The following is a 22,506-nucleotide window of genomic DNA, read 5'->3' as shown; positions in this document are numbered from 1 at the left end:
GTGATATCTATTGTTGCCATTGTTGGTCTCTCCATTGGATCTTAAACAATTTAGAGTAATATGGAATCAAACAAGTAAACACACATAAATATCAAACTAGTAAAGAAAAAGAAAAATACACGCGATTTATCCTGATTCACCGAATTAACATGCTACCTCCAACAGAGTTAATATTATTGAAATATTGTCTTACCCCTCTCGTTACAATGAATATATGTATTTGTCCTCTATGATTTACTATCACACTCATACAAGAGAAAAATAAATTTATATACCAGGTTTGAAGAATAAAACATAATATTACTAGAATCTTTTATCCTAAGCTCAAACCCAATTAAGAATTTAATTACTTAGAGAAATTTTATAACGGCTCTTCATGGAATAGGCTCAAACCGCCTACAGATTAGGGGGCGTTGCCCCATCAACCCCTGCTGCTCATTGAGGACCCTTGATGCATTTACGCGACCTTCTATTATTGAAGTAGTCAACAACTCCAACACCGGACACATAACAACCCCACATGGATGCATCTTGTAGACGTAAAAATCTACCTGTACGGAAAGGAGGGTCTGATCCCGTGAGGTTGAGGCCACTAGCGATCTGCTGTACCTGCACACGTAGAGAAACACATGCATGAAGCGAACGGGAAACACCAGGGTGGTGTTTGCCGTAGGCACTCCGACGCTCAAGTCAGCAAGGCTGAAAGGCTTAATATAGTGAGGGCTAGGGAATGAGAAATTACCGGAAGTCTAGTCGGGGACCGTGACTACGGCGAATAAGTGAAACTCTCAAGTAAAGAGTCTCGGGTATGAAGGGGTAATGTTGATGTCCCCTGTGAGAGGGCTGGCCTCTGCTTATATAGTGATTGTCTGGTCTCCCAATCCTGGTAGAAGTAGGAGTCCTAGTGTGACTCTGATGTCAACCTTAGAAGAATCAGGGCCATAACCAGCTGTCTTATCAGCGTCCGGATAGGAAGTTAACTTTGATTAGGAGGATAACTCCGAACAGGAAATTGATCAGGAATGGGAGGTGAGTTCGTGGGTTCTATACTCGCCCATAGACTTGAGAAATGGGCTGGGATTAGGAGACTCGTGCCCACGTGGTTCGGCCCGGCTACACATTATACCGAATGGGCTTAACGCGGTAGGGTCATCAGGATTGGGCTTCGCTGCTTCTTTAGTGTCACGCCTATATTCCTATTTGGGCCAAGGATGATTTTTGGCCCTAACACATCTAATCAGTTCTTCACGAGAATAAGAATTTGACAGAGTTGAATCCAAGAATTGCAATGGTATTCCATCTCTCCAATGTTTCCAAGCCTGCAATAATAATCAAGTACGTAAAGATATCGACTCTTAACAGAGTGAAATAGTAATACAGTATATTTATTTTGCTTACACAGCTCAAGAGATTCTCAGCACCATCTGTTTTTATAGAAAATAAAAAAAGGTTCTTTTTTTTCCTGGTCAAAACTGAAAAATAGTTGTAAGCTATAAAACAACGTGCTAAATGCTTGACATATAAAATTAACATAAATTTCTCTTTTCCTTCTCATGCTTGCAGATAATGATCAAAACGTTTGAATTTTTCACGTAATAAATCCATATGTTTATTTATAATTTAAATCCATAATTTTTCATCACTGTGTCAAATAGTCTCGCCATTATCATAATTAGTTGGTGAGATTGTCCTTTTCTAAATTATATATGTAAGATAATAAAGATCATCTAATAAAATAAGAGTAAACGACTTTTTCCCACCCAATGGTTGTTTTAATGGCACATTCTCACCCAAAAAGTTTCAAAACACCATTTTTTTTATCCAAAATTTATATTTTATTAATACCTAAAATACATTTAACTCTCTCAATTGACATTCTACGAGTTATCATAAACCAAGGTAAGAGGGGGTTTTGTAGAGTGGAGGCCTGTGGATCGAATGGTGGTGATCGATTGAATATTCACCATTTGAATCATCTAAGACAAGGAAACCCTACCTTTGCAATGGCCGAAAATCGGTAAAAAATCAGATGTTGGAGTGAGAGGAGTATTGTATATAAGAGATCGAATGGTCAAATGGTCATGGTGGAGAGAATTTTTGTGGCCGGAATCGGCTTTGGGTTATAACGAATTTTTAACTTTGGATGAGAGAGTAGTATTTTGAAACTTTTTGGGTAGAAATGTGCAATTAAGGCAAACCTTGAGTGGGGAAAAGTCGTTTATTCAAAAAAATAATGTTATATATTCTTGTACATGTGCTAAATTTTTTATTTCATTCCACCGTCAATTACATTTTATCATTCATCCCGCCAACTATTATTTTAAATCACTCTTTTACCATCGCATATACATTATAACCTCAAAAAAGTGAGACAAATTTTACCATCTCCTAAATGTATTTCTCACTTATCAGAGCTCTTCCTCCAACTTTTGTAGTTTGCAATTCTGCAATGGAGTGGTGAAGACATCGATTACAATCAAAACTGGAAAGGTCCTGCGTGCACTGGACTAGAGAGTACAGTGATTACGAGGCTGTGAAATTTCCCCTTTGATGCCATCAACTTGTCGGGAGAATTTGCAGCCTGCGTTGCACTTTCGTTCATCGTACTCTTCGCCGGCTTGTCAAACCGGACTGCTTCTGTAGCGTTCCTTGTATTAAACATCGAAACGTTGTAATCATCGTTCACGGTACAAAAGAAAGGCTGAAGTGAACAAAAGATTGCTGCCGCTATTGGAGAGGAAAAGTTTGACGTTGGACTGATAGATATCGGTCGAGGTGGGCAAAACACGACAACGTTCAAACTGATAAGAAATCATAGAAGATAGACAAACGGAAAGAATTCAAGGAAAGGCATTTTGATTCTTTTGTAACAGGGAACTATGGAAATCTTCTGCACTTTTATCATGCATCTTAGATCTTTTCTTTTTTATTGTTTGTTAGCGTACATGCGAGTTAACCATATTATACAAAATCTTGATTCTTGAAGCACAAGCTCAGCAGTCATCCCCCATTATCGAGGATATAATTCAGTAATGGATTCTTCATACACAGAGCAGGGCTTGTTTGGTGGCATGGTCACCTCCCTTCTAGTGCCGAGGTAAAACGCCGGCTGCTGAGGTGATGGAAGAGTAACAGAGTAACTATTAAGCATGAGATCGATTGTTGCCATTGTTGGTCTCTCAGTTGGATCTTCCTGGACACATAACAACCCCACATGGACGCATCTGATCACTTCGTCTCTTGAATAAGAATTTGACAGAGTAGAATCCAACAATTGCAAAGGTGTTCCATCTCTCCAGTGTTTCCAAGCCTGCAATAATGAATCAAGTATGTAAAGATACTGACTCTCAACAAAGGGAAAAAGTAAATAGAATATCTTTCTTTTTGCTTACGTAGCTCATGAGATTCTCAGCACCATCTGTTTGATAGAATTTGTTGCTCTTCTTGCCAGTAATGATCTCTAAAACTAGAACTCCGAAGCTATACACATCGGATTTCACTGAACACTGCCCATGTATAGCATATTCTGGTGAAATGTAACCACTGTAAAGTAGACACAATGCAACTTTGTATTCTCAAATTTTAATTAGAAATGTGTAAATACTTATCAACAGTCAGGATGCCGTATAAATCCAGAATATGCAGAGCAAGTTGCGGGAGTGAAAACTTACTATGTCCCAACCACTTTGTTTGTATGTACTTGGGATGAATCAACTCCAACTATTTTCGCCAAGCCGAAATCGGAAATTTTGGAGTTCATATTCTCGTCTAACAATACATTGCTAGCTTTGAGATCACGATGAATAATTTTAAGCTGAGAATCCTCGTGAAGATAATACAACCCTCGAACAATGCCTCTAATTATCTTGTAGCGTGTTGACCAATCCAATTGTCCTTGCTTTTTAGGATCTGCATATATCAAAATAAAGTTTACAAATTGATTTCTAAGGACCAGATTCAAATGTGTACTGAATGATCAACTCCATAGGCATGCATCTAGGGAGGACAAATAAAATAAAATAAAAATACACCAAGTCTAATGTGATATCATTCAGACCATATAAAAAATAGTCAAGACTTTTGTTGGGAACAAATTCATATATAAGAATCTTTTCTTCTCCCTCCAAGCAAAATCCCATCAGCCTAACCAAATTTCTGTGTTGGAGCTTGGCTACCAATACGATTTCATTCTTGAATTCTGCAGAACCTTGGCAGGATCTTCTCGAAAGCCTCTTTACGGCTATGGCTCGTCCATTAGGAAGTATGCCCTGAGAATGTTCATTAATCAATCACTAGATCATGAATTCCTATGAAACTTCTGAGAAAATGCAACACAATATTGTTATACCTTATAAACCTCACCAAATCCACCTTCACCCAGCTTATTATCAGTTGAAAAATTGTTTGTGGCTACTTTAATTGCCCCAAAATCAAATTGCAAGGCCTTTGTAATGTCATTCCCTGATGCACAGAGTGTAAACTATAAGTAATACTATACATTCCACGAATTTAATTAAAAAAGTTGGTGTATAAACTTGAAAAGATTGCAAAAATGGGACATGAAAGATTAATAATATTGTAACTATTTAAAGTAATTTTACCAAAATCATCTTCCTGTATATCACTATTCTTCTTTATTGCTCTCCTACTTATGAGACGATATATCGCAATGGAAAGCACCACAGCGACAGCAATTGAAGCAATGATGGCAATGATTATTGAAGTTGAGATTCGGCTTCTTCCTGCAAGAAACAGGAAAATGTTTCATTAGATATACGAGAAGTTCATTGAGTATTTTGGTAACAGTTTTAATTTCTAATTCAAAGTGCGTCCTAGTTTACCTTCAGGTCTTGTCACAGAAGCATGAGGCGGAGGAGATTGAGGCACTGCTGGAGACGCAGTCACGTTTTGAGTATAAAACGGGTAAAGTTCATACCGGCTATAACAACTCGGATACAGCATTCTTCCTCCTTGCTGCGTCGTCCGCAACTGTGAAATAGATTGTTGAAGACATGTCTTACAGTCAAAACTTGAAAGGTCCTGTGTGCACTGTGCAAGACAGTACAGTGATTGGGAGGATGTGAAATTTCCCCTTTTCGTCATGAACCTTTTCGGAGAATTTGCAGCCCGAGTTACCGTCTCGTTCATCATTCTCTTCACCAGCTCACTAAACCGGACTGCTTCTGAAACGCTGTCTACATTAGTCATCATAACACCCCCGTCATCATCCACTGTAGAGAAGAAAGGCCCATTTGAATAACGTAAAAGGCACTCTTCATAGCCTATTATTGCTCCTTTCTGAACAGGGCAATGTCTAGTTACATCCAAAGTGGCAAAATTGATACAATCTTGGCAGGTTGTGGAATTGAGATCACCCCGGCAAAGAAAGAGGCCGTAGACCTTGTTGGGGTCGTCGCCTGCGGTGGCCTTGAAGAAACCGTTACGATTGACATGGGAAGAAAGCGAAGTGAACAAAAGATTCCGGTTGGTTTGATAAGTGTTGTTCCTAGTGAAAGTAGAAGTGTTTGGGCAAATGTGATAAAGGTAAAATGGATCGGTTGCATTTATCAAATTGATCAGAGAGCACAGAAGACAGACAAACTGAAAAAAAACAAAGAATTTACTGCAAGGCATGTTCATTCTTTTGTAGCAGAGAACTCTGGAATTTTTCTAGAAATCAATTATCATGAAGCTAGTATATAGTTATAACGTATTTTATGAGATTTATAATGAGAACATAAATGGAGAAGATGACTAATTAGGAAAGACTCATTTGTTATAGAAGTCAATAAAAGTGGAAAAGTGGCCCGACCCAGCCCGACCCACGGTGGGCCAGGCCAAACCCAGCCCGCCAACAAGTTTGGGTCAGGTTAGGCCCGTCACTTTTTTAAAAGGGCATAGCAGGTCCCATTAACCCTAGCCTGGCGGGTTTTTGTGCAAGCCAGGCCACCAAAAAAATTATTTTTTAATATTTTTGTCTTTTCTGTAATTTGCTTTAGTTAACTTTTCAAATATCAATTCAATTCAATTGTTATTTTTTAGTTAACATTTCAAATACTAATTCAATTTTAATACAATTAAATTGTAATATAAGAAAAATTAGATTTATTCATTTATCAAAAAATAAAATAAGAAATAAGAAATTACAATAATTATTGTCTCATTAAAAACCTTACCAATTTGGTGGCACAACCTGGTCCAAATGATCCAACATTTGGTTCATCATTTGGAGAGCATTATCAAACTTTTTTAGGTAACCGATCAAAGCAGGATCTGCCTGGGAAGTCGAGGGAATGCTTTTCTTTGTAACAGTTTGGGAAGGAGTTACTACTTTGGGTGGAACAGTCTCCTAATTGTAGGGAATTTCCTCGTTATTGGTGCTAAAGCGCTCGACTTCAAAACCACGAGCCATGAGTTTTGTGGTTAGCCTTTGAAGGTGAAACTGACTGATCAGTTGAGAATACCGGATAGAGAGCTGATGTGAATCTATGCCCCCCTTCTAGTAGGGCTGGAAAAAAAAAACCAAAAATCGAACAGAATCGAAAAACCAGACCAAAACCGAACCGAAAAATCGGTTTTTCAAATTAATCAGTTCGATTTCGGTTTTTAAAAATAATTAAACCGAATTTTCAGTTCGGTTAACGGTTTAAGGATAATATTAAACCGGTTAACCGAAACCGGTTTTTAAAAATCCCATATTTTTTCCCCCTTTTTCCTGGTATTGGCTACGCAGACCTATAGTCTGCTACTCTGCTCCTCTACGCATTTTCTTGGGTTTGGTTCTCAACGCAAATACTTTTTTTTCTTTCACTTTTTTCTCTTTTTCTTCTTCTTTCTCCTTTCACTGATTTCTCTTTCTTTTTTCAGTTTTTCTACACATTTTCGTCTTCTTCTCTTCCTCTCCTTCACCAACTTTTTTATCTTTCACTATTTTCTCTTTCTTCGTCTTCTTTCTCTTTCTTTTTTCAGTTTTTCTTCATATTTTTGTCTTCTTCTCTTCCTCTCCTTCACCAATTTCTCTTTCTTTTTCGTCTTCTTCTCTTCGTCTCCTTCTCCACTTTTCTGTTTCTTTTTCGTCTTCTTCTCCTTTCACTTTTATGTTTTTTTTTTTCTTTTTCGTCTTCTCCATTTCTTCTCTTTCACTGCTTTTCTGATTAGATTTGGATAATAAGCGAGAAGAGAACACCACTTCAGCCTTCTTCTTCTTCATCATTTGGTAAAGCATAATTTTAATTCAAGTAAAAAAAAAAAAAAATTGGAAAAAAAATGGGCCGAAAAAAGCAGCCCATAATTCATAATTGGGCTAAAAAATGCAGCCCAATATATAACCGGTCAGCCGAACCGAATTTTTAGTTCGGTTAATAACTGGTTTTTAACCGAAACTGGTTAGGTTTCGGTTCAATTATTTTTTTGAATTGAAAACTGATTCGGTTCAAGTTTTCGGTTAACCGGTTTTTTCCACCCCTACCTTCTAGCGTCAAACTGTTGATACGTGATTTTGACATCAATGATCTCGCATGTGCAAAGTGCATAGAAGGTCTTAAAAGTTACACGTGATTAATTATGAGAATTGATTAGAAGATGCTATTATCACAATAACATGCAAAGACTTAAAGTAAATACGGCGATGAGAATTTTATAGTGGTTCGAATGCTTAAAGCGAATCCTACATCAATTGTTTTATTTTATTTGAGTGTTAATGATGATTAACCAAGTTTACAATAGGTCATGAATTGCGAACTGAATTACAAGTGCTTGGTATTCTGAGAGAATATTAAGCCAGTCTATTTCTCGTGGGATGTCTTTGCTATTTTATTTATTGAATTCAGAATGTCTGATCCCAATTTTGTGAGGGAGAGCTGCCTATTTATACATGTTAAGTTCAAGGTGATGATTACAAGTCTGCAAGTGGGTAGGTGCCATGCAAATCCTTCCTTGCGTCCCATTAGTTGATAACTTAGGAAATATTATTAAATTAAATGGAGCTTAGAAAGGTGTGTGAACCAAATTCATTCATAGACAAAACTTAAGCTAGCTAGGTTGTTGACAACTATATGCTTTTTGTCTTGGGTCGACGTGGTAGACTCTGGACGACGCAAAGCCTTCTTGAACTTTGATTGGTGCTCACTGACATAAGCTTACGTCAGCCTTGATTTTTTAGGCATAACAACTAGGGGTGTTCAAAAGCGGTTGACCGAACCGGTTAACCACTTTCTTGAACCAAACTGGTTTTTTGGTTTAGGAAAATTCCTAAACTAAAATCGAACCGGTTTAGAGAAAACTGATTTTGAACCAGTTCCTTAAATTGGATTAAACTTTTTTTTTTAATTTTTCCTAAATTAAATTGTAAACCTCAACAATACATAACCAAATAAAAATTAAACATTCATAAATATCCACTGACCACAACTAACAATATTGTTGATACAGAAATATGCACCAAACAAAGAATTCTGATTGACCTTGCCGGAATCGGAATGGATTTGCGCATGATTTAATGAAAATAAGCAATGAACAAAAAGGAAAGAGTCATAAATAAGAACACAAGACAATTTTTAAAGTGGTTCGGCAAGTTAGAACTTGAGCCTATGTCCATTGTTTCTCTTATTGAATGAGAATTACAAATGATGAATCTTTTCCTAGAACAATTGCCTAGCCCCCGAAAACAAGTTCTGATGGGTTTATATAGCACTCATTTACATGATAGAGTTGAGGTAAGATTCAAATACGTAGGATTAGAAAGTTGCACGATCTTCAGTTATCTTAGTTGGAATCTAAGTCAATCTGAATATCTTTCTTTCAAATTGAGTCAATCTAAATATATTCTCTCCTAATAAGGAATTATCCTCTTTGGATTTCTCGCACAACAATAGCCCCCCAGTTTTTGGAGTGCGTAATCGTGCTTCAAAAACTCATGTTTTTTATCTAGATGGTTGTCACACTATAAGCTACAGTCTCGAACTGAAGAGCTTGAATCATGCCTAGCACAATCTAAGAGATCTGAGAGATCTTGAACACGTGATCTCAAGCGAATGAGCGAGCTTATGAGCTCAATCAGAGAGCATAAAGAGCTCGATTTGAGAGCGCAAGGAGTTCGATTGGAAGGCTCGGAGAGCTTGATCTGAAAGCATAGCTTGATCAGAAAGCACGGAGAGCTTCATCTGAGAGCATAGCTTGATCAGAAAGCATAGAGAGCTTTATCTGAGAGCATAGCTTGATCAGAAAGCATATAGAGCTTCATCTGAGAGCATAGCTTGATCAGAAAGCATGAAGAGCTTCATCTGAGAGCATAGCTCAATCAGAAAACATGAAGAGCTTGATCTAAGAGCATTGGGTTATCGATCTGAGCATTCAAAATCACAATTTGTATGCTCAGCAACACGATCTGGCCACTCGAAAGCACGATCTGAATGATCTTGAAAGCGTGATCTCAATGATCTTGAACGAGTGATCTCAATGATCTTAAATGCGTGATCTCAACGATCTTCAACGCATGACCTCAATGACTTTGAACACGTGATCTCAACGATTTTGAATTCATGATCTGGGCGCTAGATAGCTTGAGAGCTTGATAGCTTGGGAGCTTGAGAGCTAGAAAGCTAGCTTGAGAGTTCGATAGCTTGGGAACTAGAGAGCTTGAGAGCTAGAGAGCTAGCTTGAGAGCTCGATAGCTTGGGAGCTCAAGACCTAGAGAGCTAGAGAGCTAGCAAGCTCTTTCTAATATGAGAGATCTAAGTGTGCGATCTAAGCGATCTAGCCATGCGATCTAAGAACTCTGATTTGAAACAGACTTTAGTATTTTGATGATAACTTGAGCTATAGACCTTGGATTTGGATGATTCCTAGACTGTCAGAAAGCTAACTCGAAGGGCTACAATTCTTGTGTTTATCACTTAGCCAGATTTAGAATTTATCCTACTTAGATTTTCACATTTGATAGCATGATTCTAGAAAAAGAAGTTGGGATTTGTTGAAGAAGTTTAGACTTGCTAGAAAAATATAGAGAGCTGATGTGAATCAGACCCTCCTTCTAGTGTCAAAATGTTGATACAGAAATCTGCATCAAGTAGATAATTCTGATTGACCCTGCTAGAACTGGAATGGATGTGCACGTGATTTAATGAAAATCAGCAATAAACAAAAAAGAAAGAGTCATAAATAGAAACACAAGATAATTTTTAAAGTGGTTCGGCAAGTTAGAACTTGAGCCTATGTCCACTGTTTTTGTTATTGAATGAGAATTACAAATTATGAATATTTTCCTAGAACAATTGCCTAGCCCCTGAAAACAAGTGTTGACGGGTTTATATAGCACCCATTTACATAACAGAGTTGAGGTAAAATTCAAATATGTAGGATTAGGAAGTTGCACAATCTTTGGCTACCTTAGTTTGAATCTAAGTCAATATGAATATTTTTCTTCCAAATCGAGCCAATTTAAATATCTTCTCTCCTAATAAGGAATTATTCTCTCCGAATTTTCTGCACAACAAATACATTTAAAATTGATACAAATAAATTTAATTTTTATTTTATTTTAATGTATAATATCTATTAAGATTATTTTTTTATTTTAATTTAATATAATATGTATATATATTAGTAAAACCGGTTTCAATTAATCGGTTTGTATTTTCACCCAAACTAGAAATCAAACCTAAAATCCAGTTTTTTTGAATTCTTTGAACCATAACCGAACCAGTTTTTACTGGTTCGGTTCAGTTTTTGTATTTTTTTAACATCTTTTGTTGAATACAACAATTGCAATGGTGTTCCATCTGTTGGAATATGAACACTTTTTGGTAATTTATGAAGAAAAGGCAATCAAGAAGGAAAGGCAAGTAAGAAGAAAAGGCAAACAAGAAGAAAAGGAATTTAAGTTTTGGGCAAATTTCTAGTTTAGGAATTTGTAATTGAAGAATATTTGTTTTCCTTTTACTTTGAGTTTTACTAGGAAAGAAGAATTAGTTTAGGACTTTATTTAAGTTAAAATAAGAGAATGATTTAAATTATAAGAGTTCTATTAGGAATAGGAATATGAATCCTAGTAGAATAAGAATGTCTTATTTTACCTATAAAAAAGGGAGTTAGAACCAATTCAAGGTAATGAGAGAGGAATAAGAGAAAGAAAGAATGTGAGGATACAAGGGGTTTTGAGGTAAGGGTACTACAGGTATCGAGTAAATACCAAAGGGTATTAAACACCATAGGAACAGGATGTCCGCCTAATAAAGGTAATAGGTTGATGGTGTGATAAAACACTTGTATCGTATTCATATTATTATAGTGAAAACCCTCTCATCCGTGGATGTAGGCGAGTTATGCCGAACCACGTAAAATATCGTGTGCCTATTTTATGTTGTTATTATTGTTCCTTATTTTTATGTTTTACTCCTCCGAATTTCAACGTAGTATCAGAGCAGATTCAGATTCTTAACATGGTATCAGAGCAGATTCAGATTCTTAACATGGTATCAGAGCTTATTTTCTTAAGGGACCTACGGGAGAAGGGGCCTAAGGAAGATGAAGCAAAAATTGCAGGGTGATGGTCTGCAAGAATGTTAGCGACAGGATTGACGAGAGAAAGCCATCGAGACTCCAACCAAAGGTGGAGATGAAACTTGGGGCCTATCAGAACCAAACTATCTTCGACCCGAATCATGCCAAGCGCCTCAAGGGAGAGGTAGGCAGGATGACCATGACGACAAAGGTGTCATCGAATTTGGGTGGGAGAGAGTGTCACACCGAGCGCCCGAAGTAGAAGAAGGTAGGCAGGGTGGTCAACTCAAAAATTCTCACATCGGGCAGGAATGAGGTTCTTGAGAAGATGAACCTGAGGAAGAAAAGGAGAGACTCTAACACGGGTTAGAGAAAAGAAGCTAGCACTAAGGGTGGTAGGCTGAAGAAGAAGAAGCCAACACTAAGGGTGGAAGGCTAAAGTTGTAGAAGAAAGGAGGAGTAAAAGAATGAAGAACAAGCTGAGAAGATGAATTACCAAAAAGGTTCAAGGAGGAGTGTTGGAATATGAACACTTTTTAGTAATTGATGAAGAAAAGACAATCAAGAAGGAAAGGCAAGTAAGAAGAAAAGGCAAACAAGAAGAAAAGGAATTTAAGTTTTGGGCAAATTTTTAGTTTAGGAATTTGTAATTGAAGAATATTTGTTTTCCTTTTACTTTGAGTTTTACTAGGAAAGAAGAATTGGTTTAGGACTTTATTTAAGTTAAAATAGGAGAATGATTTAAATTATAAGAGTTCTATTAGGAATAGGAATATGAATCCTAGTAGAATAAGAATGTCTTATTTTACCTATAAATAAGGGAGTTAGAACCAATTCAAGATAATGAGAGAGGAATAAGAGAAAGAGAGAATGTGAGGATACAAGGGGTTTTGAGGTAAGGGTACTACAGGTATCGAATAAATACCAAAGGGTATTAAACACCATAGGAACAGGATGTCCGCCTAAGTAAAGGTACTAGGTTAATGGTGTGATAAAACACTTGTATCGTATTCATATTATTATAGTGAAAACCCTCTCATCCGTGGATGTAGGCGAGTTATGCCGAACCACGTAAAATATCGTATGCCTTTTTTATATTGTTATTACTGTTCTTTATTTTTATATTTTACTCCTCCGATTTTTAACATGGTATTAGAGCAATTGGTTGTATTGCTGTCTGATTCTTAACACCTGTCTCTACAATGTTTCCAAGCCTGCAATAATAATCAAGTACGTAAAGATATGGACAGTTAGCATAGTGAAAAAGTAAATACAAAGTACTTACTTTGCTTACATAGCTCATGAAATTCTCAGCACCATCTGTTTTATAGATTCTTTTTTTTTTTTCCTGGTCAAAACTAAAAAATAATTGTAAGCTATAAAACAACGTGCCAAATGTTTGACATATAAAATTAACATAAATTTCTCGTTTTACTTCTCATGCTTGCAGATAATGATCAAAACGTTTGAATTTTTCACGTAAAGAATCCATATGTTTATCTATAATTTAATTCCATAATTTTTCATCACTGTGTCAAATAGTCTCGCCATTATTATAATTAGTTGGTGAGATTGTCCTTTTCTAAATTATATATATAAGATGATAAAGATCACCTAATAAAATAAGAGTAAACGACATTTTCCCACCCAAGGTTTGTCTTAAGATCCTTTTCCACCCAAAAAGTTTTACAATACCACTTTTTCACCCAAAATTTATATTCTGTTAATACTTAAAATACACTTTACTCTTTGAGTTAGCATTCGACGAGTTATCAGGAGACAGGATAAGAGGGGTTTTGTAGAGTAGAGGCCCGTGGATCGAATGGTGGTAATCGATTGAATATTCATAATCAGAATCATCTAAGAAAATGAAACTTTAACTTTGCGGTGGTCGACAATTGATGAAAAATCAGGTACCGAAGTGAGAGAGATTTTGTATGTAAAGGACTGAAGGTTCAAATGATCATGATGGAGAGAATTTTGGTGGTCAAAATCGGCTTTAGGTTGTAATAAAATATTAACTTTGAGTTAGAAAATTGTATTTTGAAACTTTTTAAATGGAGAAATGTGAGGAAGGCAATCCTTGGGTGGGGAACGGTCGTTTACTCAATAAAATAATGTTATATATTGTTGTACACGTGCTAAATTTTTTATTTCATTCGACCGTCAATTACATTTTATCATTCATCAAGCCACCTATTATTTTAAATCACTCTTTTACCGTCGCATATATTTGCCATCCCCTAAACATATTTCTCACTTATCAAATGCTAGAGCTTTATAGCAACTACACATGATTATAATTTCGAATTCAAACAAACCACACAGTGCGTTCTACTTTACCTTTAGGCCTTGTCACAGAAACAAGAGGTGGAGAAAAGTGAGGCACAAGTGTCGGTGCCATTGCCGCACTCATGTTTTCATTATGAAACGGGTTCAGTTCATACCGACCATAACAGCTTGGATTCAGAGCTCTTCCTCCGACTTTTGTAGTTTGCAATTCTGCAATAGAGTGGTGAAGACATCTATTACACTCAAAACTTGAAAGGTCCTGCGTGCACTGGACTGGACAGTAGAGTGATTAGGAGGCTGTGAAATTTTCCCTTTTTGTCATGAACTTTTCGGGAGAATTTGCAGTCTGAGTTGCACTTTCGTTCCTCGTACTCTTCATCAGCTTGTCAAACCGGACTGCTTCTGTAGCGTTCCTTTTATTAAACATCGAAACGTTGTAATCATCGTTCACGGTAGAAAAGAAAGGCTTATTTGAGTAACGTAATACGCACTCATCGTACCATATTACGGTTTTTTTCTGAATAGGACAACGTTTAGTTACATCCGAAGTGGCAAATTTGACGCAATCTTGGCAGTTTCTGTATTTGACATCACCACGGCAAAGAAAGAGGTCGTAGACCTTGTTAGGGTCGTCGCCGGCAGTGTCGGTTGACGTTGGAAACAAGTGAGATGAACAAAAGATTGCTGCTGGTGTTGGAGAGGAAAAGTTTGACGTTGGAATGATAGGTGTGTTGTTGGAGGTGGGCAAAACACAACAATGTTCTTATCATTTTGCTCTTATGATGTGAACATGAGTGGTGAAGAAGCAATCGTCTGACTATTCATTGCTTCATATCCTAATCACTCCCTCAACCAAAAGAACGCACTCCCCACTCCTTAAAGTTTGGAGAAAATGAAACAAGTCCTTAAAAGATAACTCTTGTAAATACTATATTATGAATATAGCAAAAATACATCAAATATATATCCAGATTGATAATATATAAATTATAAAACACAAACCATACAAAACATTTTATAATTTGATATGATTCGAAGTAAAATCTACCTTGAGAAAGATTAATTTTAAGATGTGAAAATAGAAATTATATTTTCAAAGTACAAAATGCAAATTAACAACAAAATTTATCGACTCAGTACTGCAGGTAAAATTTTTTACTTCCCACTTTCTTCTTAATTCTAGTATATCACCTTCACCTTTCATTTTGAAAAGATATATATGTATATAAGTTAACCATATTATACAAAATCTTGATTCTTGAAGCACTGACAAACAGAACAATAGTGGAGCACTTTTTTTCACATATTCATCTCTTTGAGGCAAAGAAAAATATATAGATATAGAAACACTAATTTAGGAAAATAGAGAACCTAATTGATCTAATTACCATAATTACAGAGAAACACTAATTACAATATCAATTAGGAAATTCTACCAATCTTTGCTATAATTAACATAATCATATGATACACTAAAATCTCCTATAATTAAGCACAAGTCATGCTAACAAGCACAAGCTTAGCAGTCATCCCCCATTATCGAGGATATAATTCAGTAATGGATTCTTCATACAACGAGCATGCCGTTGTCTTGTTTGTAGTTTGATCAAAGCCAAGCTATGGTGGCATGCTCACCTCCCTTCCAATGCCGAGGTAAAACGCTGGCTGTTGAGGTGATGGAAGAGTAACAGAGTAACTATTAAGCATGAGATCTATTGTTGCCATTGTTGGTCTCTCTGTTGGATCTTCCTGGACACATAACAACCCCACATGGACGCATCTGATCACTTCATCTCTTGAATAAGAATTTGACAGAGTTGAATCCAACAATTGCAAGGGTGTTCGGTGTTCCATCTCTCCAATGTTTCCAAGCCTGCAATAATGAATCAAGTGTGTAAAGATATCGACACTTAACAAAGGGAAAAAGTAAATACAATATCTTTCTTTTGCTTACATAGCTCATGAGATTCTCAGGACCATCTGTTTGATAGAAATTGTTGTTCTTCTTGCCAGTAATAATCTCTAAAACTTAACCAAGGCACTATCAGCAACTCAATTCAATGCACTGAAGAATAAGCTGAATGTAGTAGCAGCTAGTGAAAAATGCACTGAACAAGCAACAGACCAATCTGAATGTAGCAGTAGCTAGTAATAAAAATTGATTGATGCTTGTTGTTTGATGTTTTCTGATTCCTATACTTGAAGCTGGATATGATATCAAGTTGTACTCGACTAAAGCTAGATCTAGAGTTGTTTACTATACTTGGAACTGAAGTTGGTGTTGAGTTGTATAGAAGATTGTTATTTGAAAAGTAAGAACTGCAACTGGTGTCGAGTTATATAGAAGATTGTAGGTATTCTATCTAGGCATTCATGCTCATACATTCACCAACAAATTGCTCTGGTGACTTTATCCTTGACAACACAACAATCAGAATTAAATTCTACTACAACATTATTATTTTTTGTAAACTTGGAAATGCTAAGAAGGTTTTACTTTATTCTAGGAATACAAAGAACATTTTTTTAGGTGTAGACATTTAGTTTAGGAATGCATGATCTAGTGATTGATTAATGAACATTCCCAGGGCATACTTCCTAATGGACGAGCAATAGCCATAAAGAGGCTTTCGAGAAGATCCTGCCAAGGTTCTATAGAATTCAAGAATGAAATCGTATTGGTAGCCAAGCTCCAACACATAAATTTTGTTAGGCTGTTGGGATTTTGCTTGGAGGGAGAGGAAAAGATTCTTATACATGAATTTGTTCCGAACAAAAGTCTTGACTATTTTTTGCATGGTCTGAACTGTCTCTATGAATCCAAAGAATCCTGAGTTCAATATTCTTTATTCACATATTAGATTGGACTGGTAAATTTTTTATTTTATTTTATTTGTCCTCCATAGATGCATGCCCATGGAGTTGATCATTCAGTATACATTTGAATCTGGTCCTTAGAAATCAATTTGCAAACTTTATTTTGATATATGCAAATCCTGAAAAGCAAGGACAATTGGATTGGTCAAGACGCTACAAGATAATTGGAGATATTGCTTAAGGGCTGTGTTATCTTCATGAGGATTCTCAGCTTAAAATTATTTATCATGATCTCAAAGCTAGCAATGTATTGTTAGACGAGAATATGAACTCCAAAGTTTCCTACTTTGGCAGGGCGAAAATAGTTGGAGTTGATTCATGCCAAGTACATATTAACAAAGTGGTTGGGACATAGTAAGTTTTCACTCCCACTACTTACTCTACATATTCTGGATTTATACTGCATCCTAATTGTTGATAATTATTTACACATTTCTAATTAAAATTTGACAACACGAAGTTGGATTGTGTCTACTTTATAGTGGTTACACATTTCACTAGAATATGCTCTACATACGCAGTGTTTAGTGAAATCCAATGTGTATTTGCTAGGTAATAATGTAAAACCTGTATGAGTGATATGCAAAAACTCACCACTGTCTACTTGAAGCTGACTTGATCTATCATAGTCCTGGCTTGTATGCACCTGAGTTAAATCAGATGTCACACGGTCAGTGGCTCCGGAGTCCATGTACCAGATAGGGTCATGTGATATGGAGGAGGAAGCTGTCAGGAATGTCCTATTAGGTCCTTTGTTTGCACTTGATGAATGTGATGAAGCTGCTAGAGATAAGTTGTTTACACATGGACTAGAACTATGCGTCTGACACGGAAATGGGACCGCTTTGCAGCAAAGTGAACTTGATTAATGTCACCAGAATGCTGAGGAAATTGTTGAGATGGTGGTGCTGATGAAAAACCAGAATTGTGAGATTGATTTGGGTAACTAAGGCTCTTATAATTTTGGGGTGCAGGATGTAGTAAATGAACAGATTCAACAGCGAAAAAACACAATAAAATCATAATATTTAAAGCCGAAACTGTCATTCCTCTAAAAAACAAAGATCCAGGCAACAATTATAACGTTTTGCATGTTAAAAACGTAACCAATGTAAAGTAACAAATCTATATAAAATCAAAAAACCAAATCCATACAAGGATTCAAAATAAATTACCAACGTTTGGAGGCTCCTTCAATATCTCTGATTTGATCTTGCTCTTGATTCAAAGTAGAATCACACTCACATCGTCCACACGAAGATCATCCATAGAACTATTAAGGGATTTGCTAGATTCGCTTGATGGCTTCAAGAATCCAAGAAGAGAAAAAGATTTTCTCTCCACTAATGTCAAAAACATGAGAGAGAGAGAGAGAGAGAGAGAGAGAGAGATTAAAAGAGTGGCTAGGGTTTTAATTGAATAATAAAGTATATTGTTTTAATTTTAAGTTGCACTTATATAGTGCAACAATTAAAACCCTATTCCAATAAGGAATAGCCATGGGCTCCAACCCTAATTCACCCTTGCAACCGAACACCTTTTAATTGATATTTTAAGTTTTAATTAATTATTATTATAATTAAAATCAATTAATATATATATAATAATATATAACATTTAATTAATAATAATAATCCATTTAAATATATGCGCACATATATTTAAATATAATCTCACTAATTTTAATTTTAATATTAAAATTAAATATAGGCAATAACCTCAGTAAATTTAATTGTATTGTGAGATTACCAAAAATACATTTTTGTCCTAAAAGATGAAAATACTCCTTTCACAAAACAATTCTTAAATTATTTTCTAAGTGTGTGACCCGTAGGCTCCTTATCATATCAATATGAGTAATATCGCGGTTAACACCAATTAATCATCTCATTACACACAGACCAAGATTGGTCCCTAGCAAGGCATCATGGCCACCCGATAGACTCGGATTCAGCGAAATAGCTATCTATCAACGATATGGTTTGACACAGATGAAAGCAAGAGTGGATCAGATATCGTTTTGATGCTAACGATAGCTTTGGAATCCACCAAAACTCCTTGAATCCACAAGGGAAAGAAAACTCTCAAAGAGATAAATTTTATATTTCCTCAGAAGTGCTTACAATGTTCATAGTAATCCTTTTTTATAGGATAAGAGCTTATAAACTGAAATAAGGAAAGGAATAAAATTATGCAAACTAGACTCCTTAAATTAAGACAATCAACAACCTAATTTAAGCCTGAAATGATGATAATGAGAAAGGCCAAACATAAGTCTAAAATAAGGGAAATTATGGAAATTGTAATAGCTTAAACGTAGCAATACTTTCTACACTGATTAAGGACAGAATCTAAAAGAGATCTTCAAAGATCCTACATCATGGTTACTGTGCAATCAAATCATTTCATCATCTGTTATATCATAGAGGCTAAGGTACAGAAATTGTGTCAACCTCAGTTATCCTCAATATCTTTGTATTCAACAACTAGACCAATGACCCAAATAATAAATTAGATTGAGCAACAACTCAATCCTACTACGGCTACAGCTTTAGTGTCATTGCTATTCACTGAACTGCGTCGTAAGATAACTTCTTCCGTACTCGGGAGTGATGAATCTTTTGTCGATCCACTATAGTCTTGATACACTCCTCGATACAGCCAATCACTATCGTATTGGTAGCTCCGAATAGAACTATATTGGGCCAGTGTTAAACTACACCAATCGGTGCACAAGGTGCTCCGGTGATCTCAAGTTTGAAGATCATATGCACCACCATTTGTTAGATGATTTATTCTATAGACACTTGGGTTACCATCCATATGGAATCCTCTAATGAGTTTGTTAGTGAACTTGCCTATAGCAAGCACCCACGTGTCGCACTAGGTTGTCGATAAATAACCTTAATAAATGAGATCAGTCACTATCTTTTGATAGGGTCGTTCAACACTATGATAGTCTTATCGTATTATTTGTGTCCTTGGCCAGAACAATATTGTGGCTATGGGCATTTTTAGAATGTCCATCATATGTGATCATAGGGTTTTCACTATCAAGATTTGAAATATTTGATACCCTCATCACGGTTCTACCATCCTATGGACATATATCAATACACACAATTATGATTTACATGATATAGAAGAAAATTGCCTTTTATTGATTAATAAAAATTATTACAGAGAGTCAATTCTACAATAATTAATTGGCTCTAGGGCACCTACTCTAACACAAGAGGCAAGTTAGGTCCTTGATAGCCTTGATAGCTAGGCAAATGAAAACTATTTGATCCTTGATAAGAACTTTGATAACTTGGACCATGAAAACCATCATAGTGTTGTTGAGCTGAACATTGAAAACTCCATATTGACTTTGTTGTCCAGGTATTGAAAAACCACAATCGTCATTGGAATTAAAACGATGATAACAGTGGATAACAATGGATAACAATGTGACCTATCTTATTGTAGACTTGATAGACAGGTTTTCCTTTACCATTTCTTCTACCACGATCTCTTCCAAAAGGATTGTAAGTAGCAAGTCTATTAACTCCTAAGTTGTATCCATACCGTTGCTAAGTTGTATCCATACTGTTGAATGAAGGGAGGCTGTGAGTGAACATATTCACCAAATTGATTAGGAAAGGAACCTTGTCTAGATTGGGAACCAAGTATAAGATAGGTATCACTTATTTTGTGATGGCTAGTTGTATCAAGGGAATGACTAGCAACTTGAGACACATTATAGGTACTATGAGAAGGCAGAGAAACAGTGTTTGATGTTGTTAAATCTTTAGTGTCAACTGTTGCTATAGAGTGTGCCGAACTATTGTGAAAATCAACCAAATTAAACTTGTCCAATCGAATTTCATATTTTTGAAGCAGAATTTGTGCTTCTTGTAATGACGTAGAATCATTTGGTTACTCAATTCTTGATGTAAGATTAACCACTATAGCATCATATTCTGGACCTAATCCATCCAAGATATGCTACAATAAATCATCTTCCGAAATAATTTGGCCACCTGTAGAAAGACTGTCTGTGATTCCTTTCATTTTTCTAATGTAATCATTGATACTAAGATTTTCTTTGTTTGTGTTCTAAAGTAAGTTTTTCAAATGCAACGCCCTAGCCTTTGAATAGTAATAAATTCTTTCTCAAGAGAGAACCAGTTTCTAAGGCAAATTGACATTTCGAAATAGACCTAAACATTTCTTCTAAAATTAAGGCAAGCAACCAATTAACTAAGAACTTGTCAGTTTTTTTCCATAAAGAGTAAGCTGGATTTATTGTTTTAGTTACCAAACAATCATCAATTTGATCAACATTTCTATTTTTTGAGCTATATATTTTACAAGTAATAAGAGGAGATGGATATGGAACTAGACCTGTTAGATGTTCCTGAAGATCATGAGCTCCTATAGCAAACAAGATTTGTGAGCACCGGAACCTGTAATTGTCTCTGGTGAGCTTTGGATTGATGACCTAAAGGCTTGAAAAGATAGTTTAGGTCATTGAGATAGGTGAGCTAGATGAATTAGGGATGACATTTTCAAGATTGTCAGATGGAGAGGTTACAATATCTTCTGCCATGTTCGACATTAGTTAATGGTGCTCTAATACCATGTGAGATTAGGTCTTGAGAGAGAAAAACATAGAAGAATTAAGCTGAAAATTTGGAAACTTTGTGGATTTTTCTTAACTGAATAGTGAGTACAAAGGACTGACTTTTAACCACTCAACTTACATAAGCAAACGACACCATATATGCATCTACACTAACTCAAGTGAGAAACGACATCGTTGAACATCTCTTTATATCTAACACCCACTGACATGGCCCTTCACTTAGATTACAGATGCTCAGATGGAGAATCAAACTTGAGATCGTGCCTATCCACACTATTCCCAATTTGTTCTAACCATCTAGACTACTTACAGATGGGTCATATCATATATATATATATATATATATATATATATAATTTGTGTTTTGATGCATTTTTTTAAGGGTCAAAACATAAAAGTGAAATTACAACAAAAGTTATAATATTTTACTATAAAAGCTAGATAAATCTTTGAATATTTTATTAATAAAAATTTTATTGTAGGTTAATTTAGAGGTGTTTTAATTTTTGTTGGCTAAATAATTTGTTTATTAGTAAATTTTTTTGGTCTTGTTTTACACTCGTTAAAATATTATAAATTTATTTCATGTCATCAAACACACCCATAAATATATTAATTATAAAGAACATTATGAGTTATGTCCCTGACTAACATCAAATTTTCTCAGTAGCCAAACAGCAGTAGCAGTTATTACTGAGTTGCATTTTAATTTCTCCATTAATTTTTGTTGACTTTCAGTTCCCCTATACATAGACCACCTTCAACAACAACGATACATCATTTTAAGTGGACTATATAATAATTAGTGAGTAGAAAATGTAACACCTTTGAAATTTGAAGTTTAAATTTGATTTAGGAGGTGAACTTGACCTTTTTTTTTTTTAAATAAAGTGAATTGAATTTAAGTGGATGTTTAATTAATATTCTGGACTTGTTTTAAAAGACGCAATCTATTTGAGTGAATGGACTATCATGGCAGTCGGTTGCAGAAACACAGTGGATTGTAACAACCCAATTGCGTCCCACATTACTAAGTTAAAGCTTATAGAATAGTTTGGCACCTTTCCTTTCAAATCAAAGTATATACATAAAAGAAGCTTCAATAACTCATACTTCGATAAAGCGAAAAATATTAATTTGTTATCTACCTTTTCCAATAATGTCATGGAGAAGTCCTTTATTTCAATCTCCTAGTGAAGCTTTAGCCT

At 35.6% G+C, this 22,506-nt stretch overlaps 1 protein-coding gene across 1 annotated transcript; it reads right to left on the bottom strand.

Annotated features, from left to right (window-relative positions):
- Positions 1–2,329: 2,329 nt before the first annotated feature.
- On the bottom strand, positions 2,330–5,729 carry LOC116105290 (cysteine-rich receptor-like protein kinase 10). Its single transcript, XM_031391735.1, has 7 exons — positions 4,842–5,729; positions 4,602–4,742; positions 4,349–4,461; positions 4,058–4,268; positions 3,672–3,909; positions 3,393–3,543; positions 2,330–3,310 (listed from the first exon to the last, which is right to left on the bottom strand). The coding sequence occupies exons 1-7, from the start codon at positions 5,638–5,640 to the stop codon at positions 3,011–3,013; spliced, it is 1,953 nt and encodes a 650-aa protein (XP_031247595.1). The 5' UTR covers positions 5,641–5,729; the 3' UTR covers positions 2,330–3,010.
- Between the last annotated feature and the right edge of the window lie 16,777 nt (positions 5,730–22,506).

The sequence above is a fragment of the Pistacia vera genome, unplaced genomic scaffold (genome assembly GCF_008641045.1).
Source record: "Pistacia vera cultivar Batoury unplaced genomic scaffold, PisVer_v2 Contig496, whole genome shotgun sequence".
Classification (NCBI taxonomy): Eukaryota; Viridiplantae; Streptophyta; class Magnoliopsida; order Sapindales; family Anacardiaceae; genus Pistacia; species Pistacia vera.
This window is presented reverse-complemented; position numbering and strand designations above follow the sequence as displayed.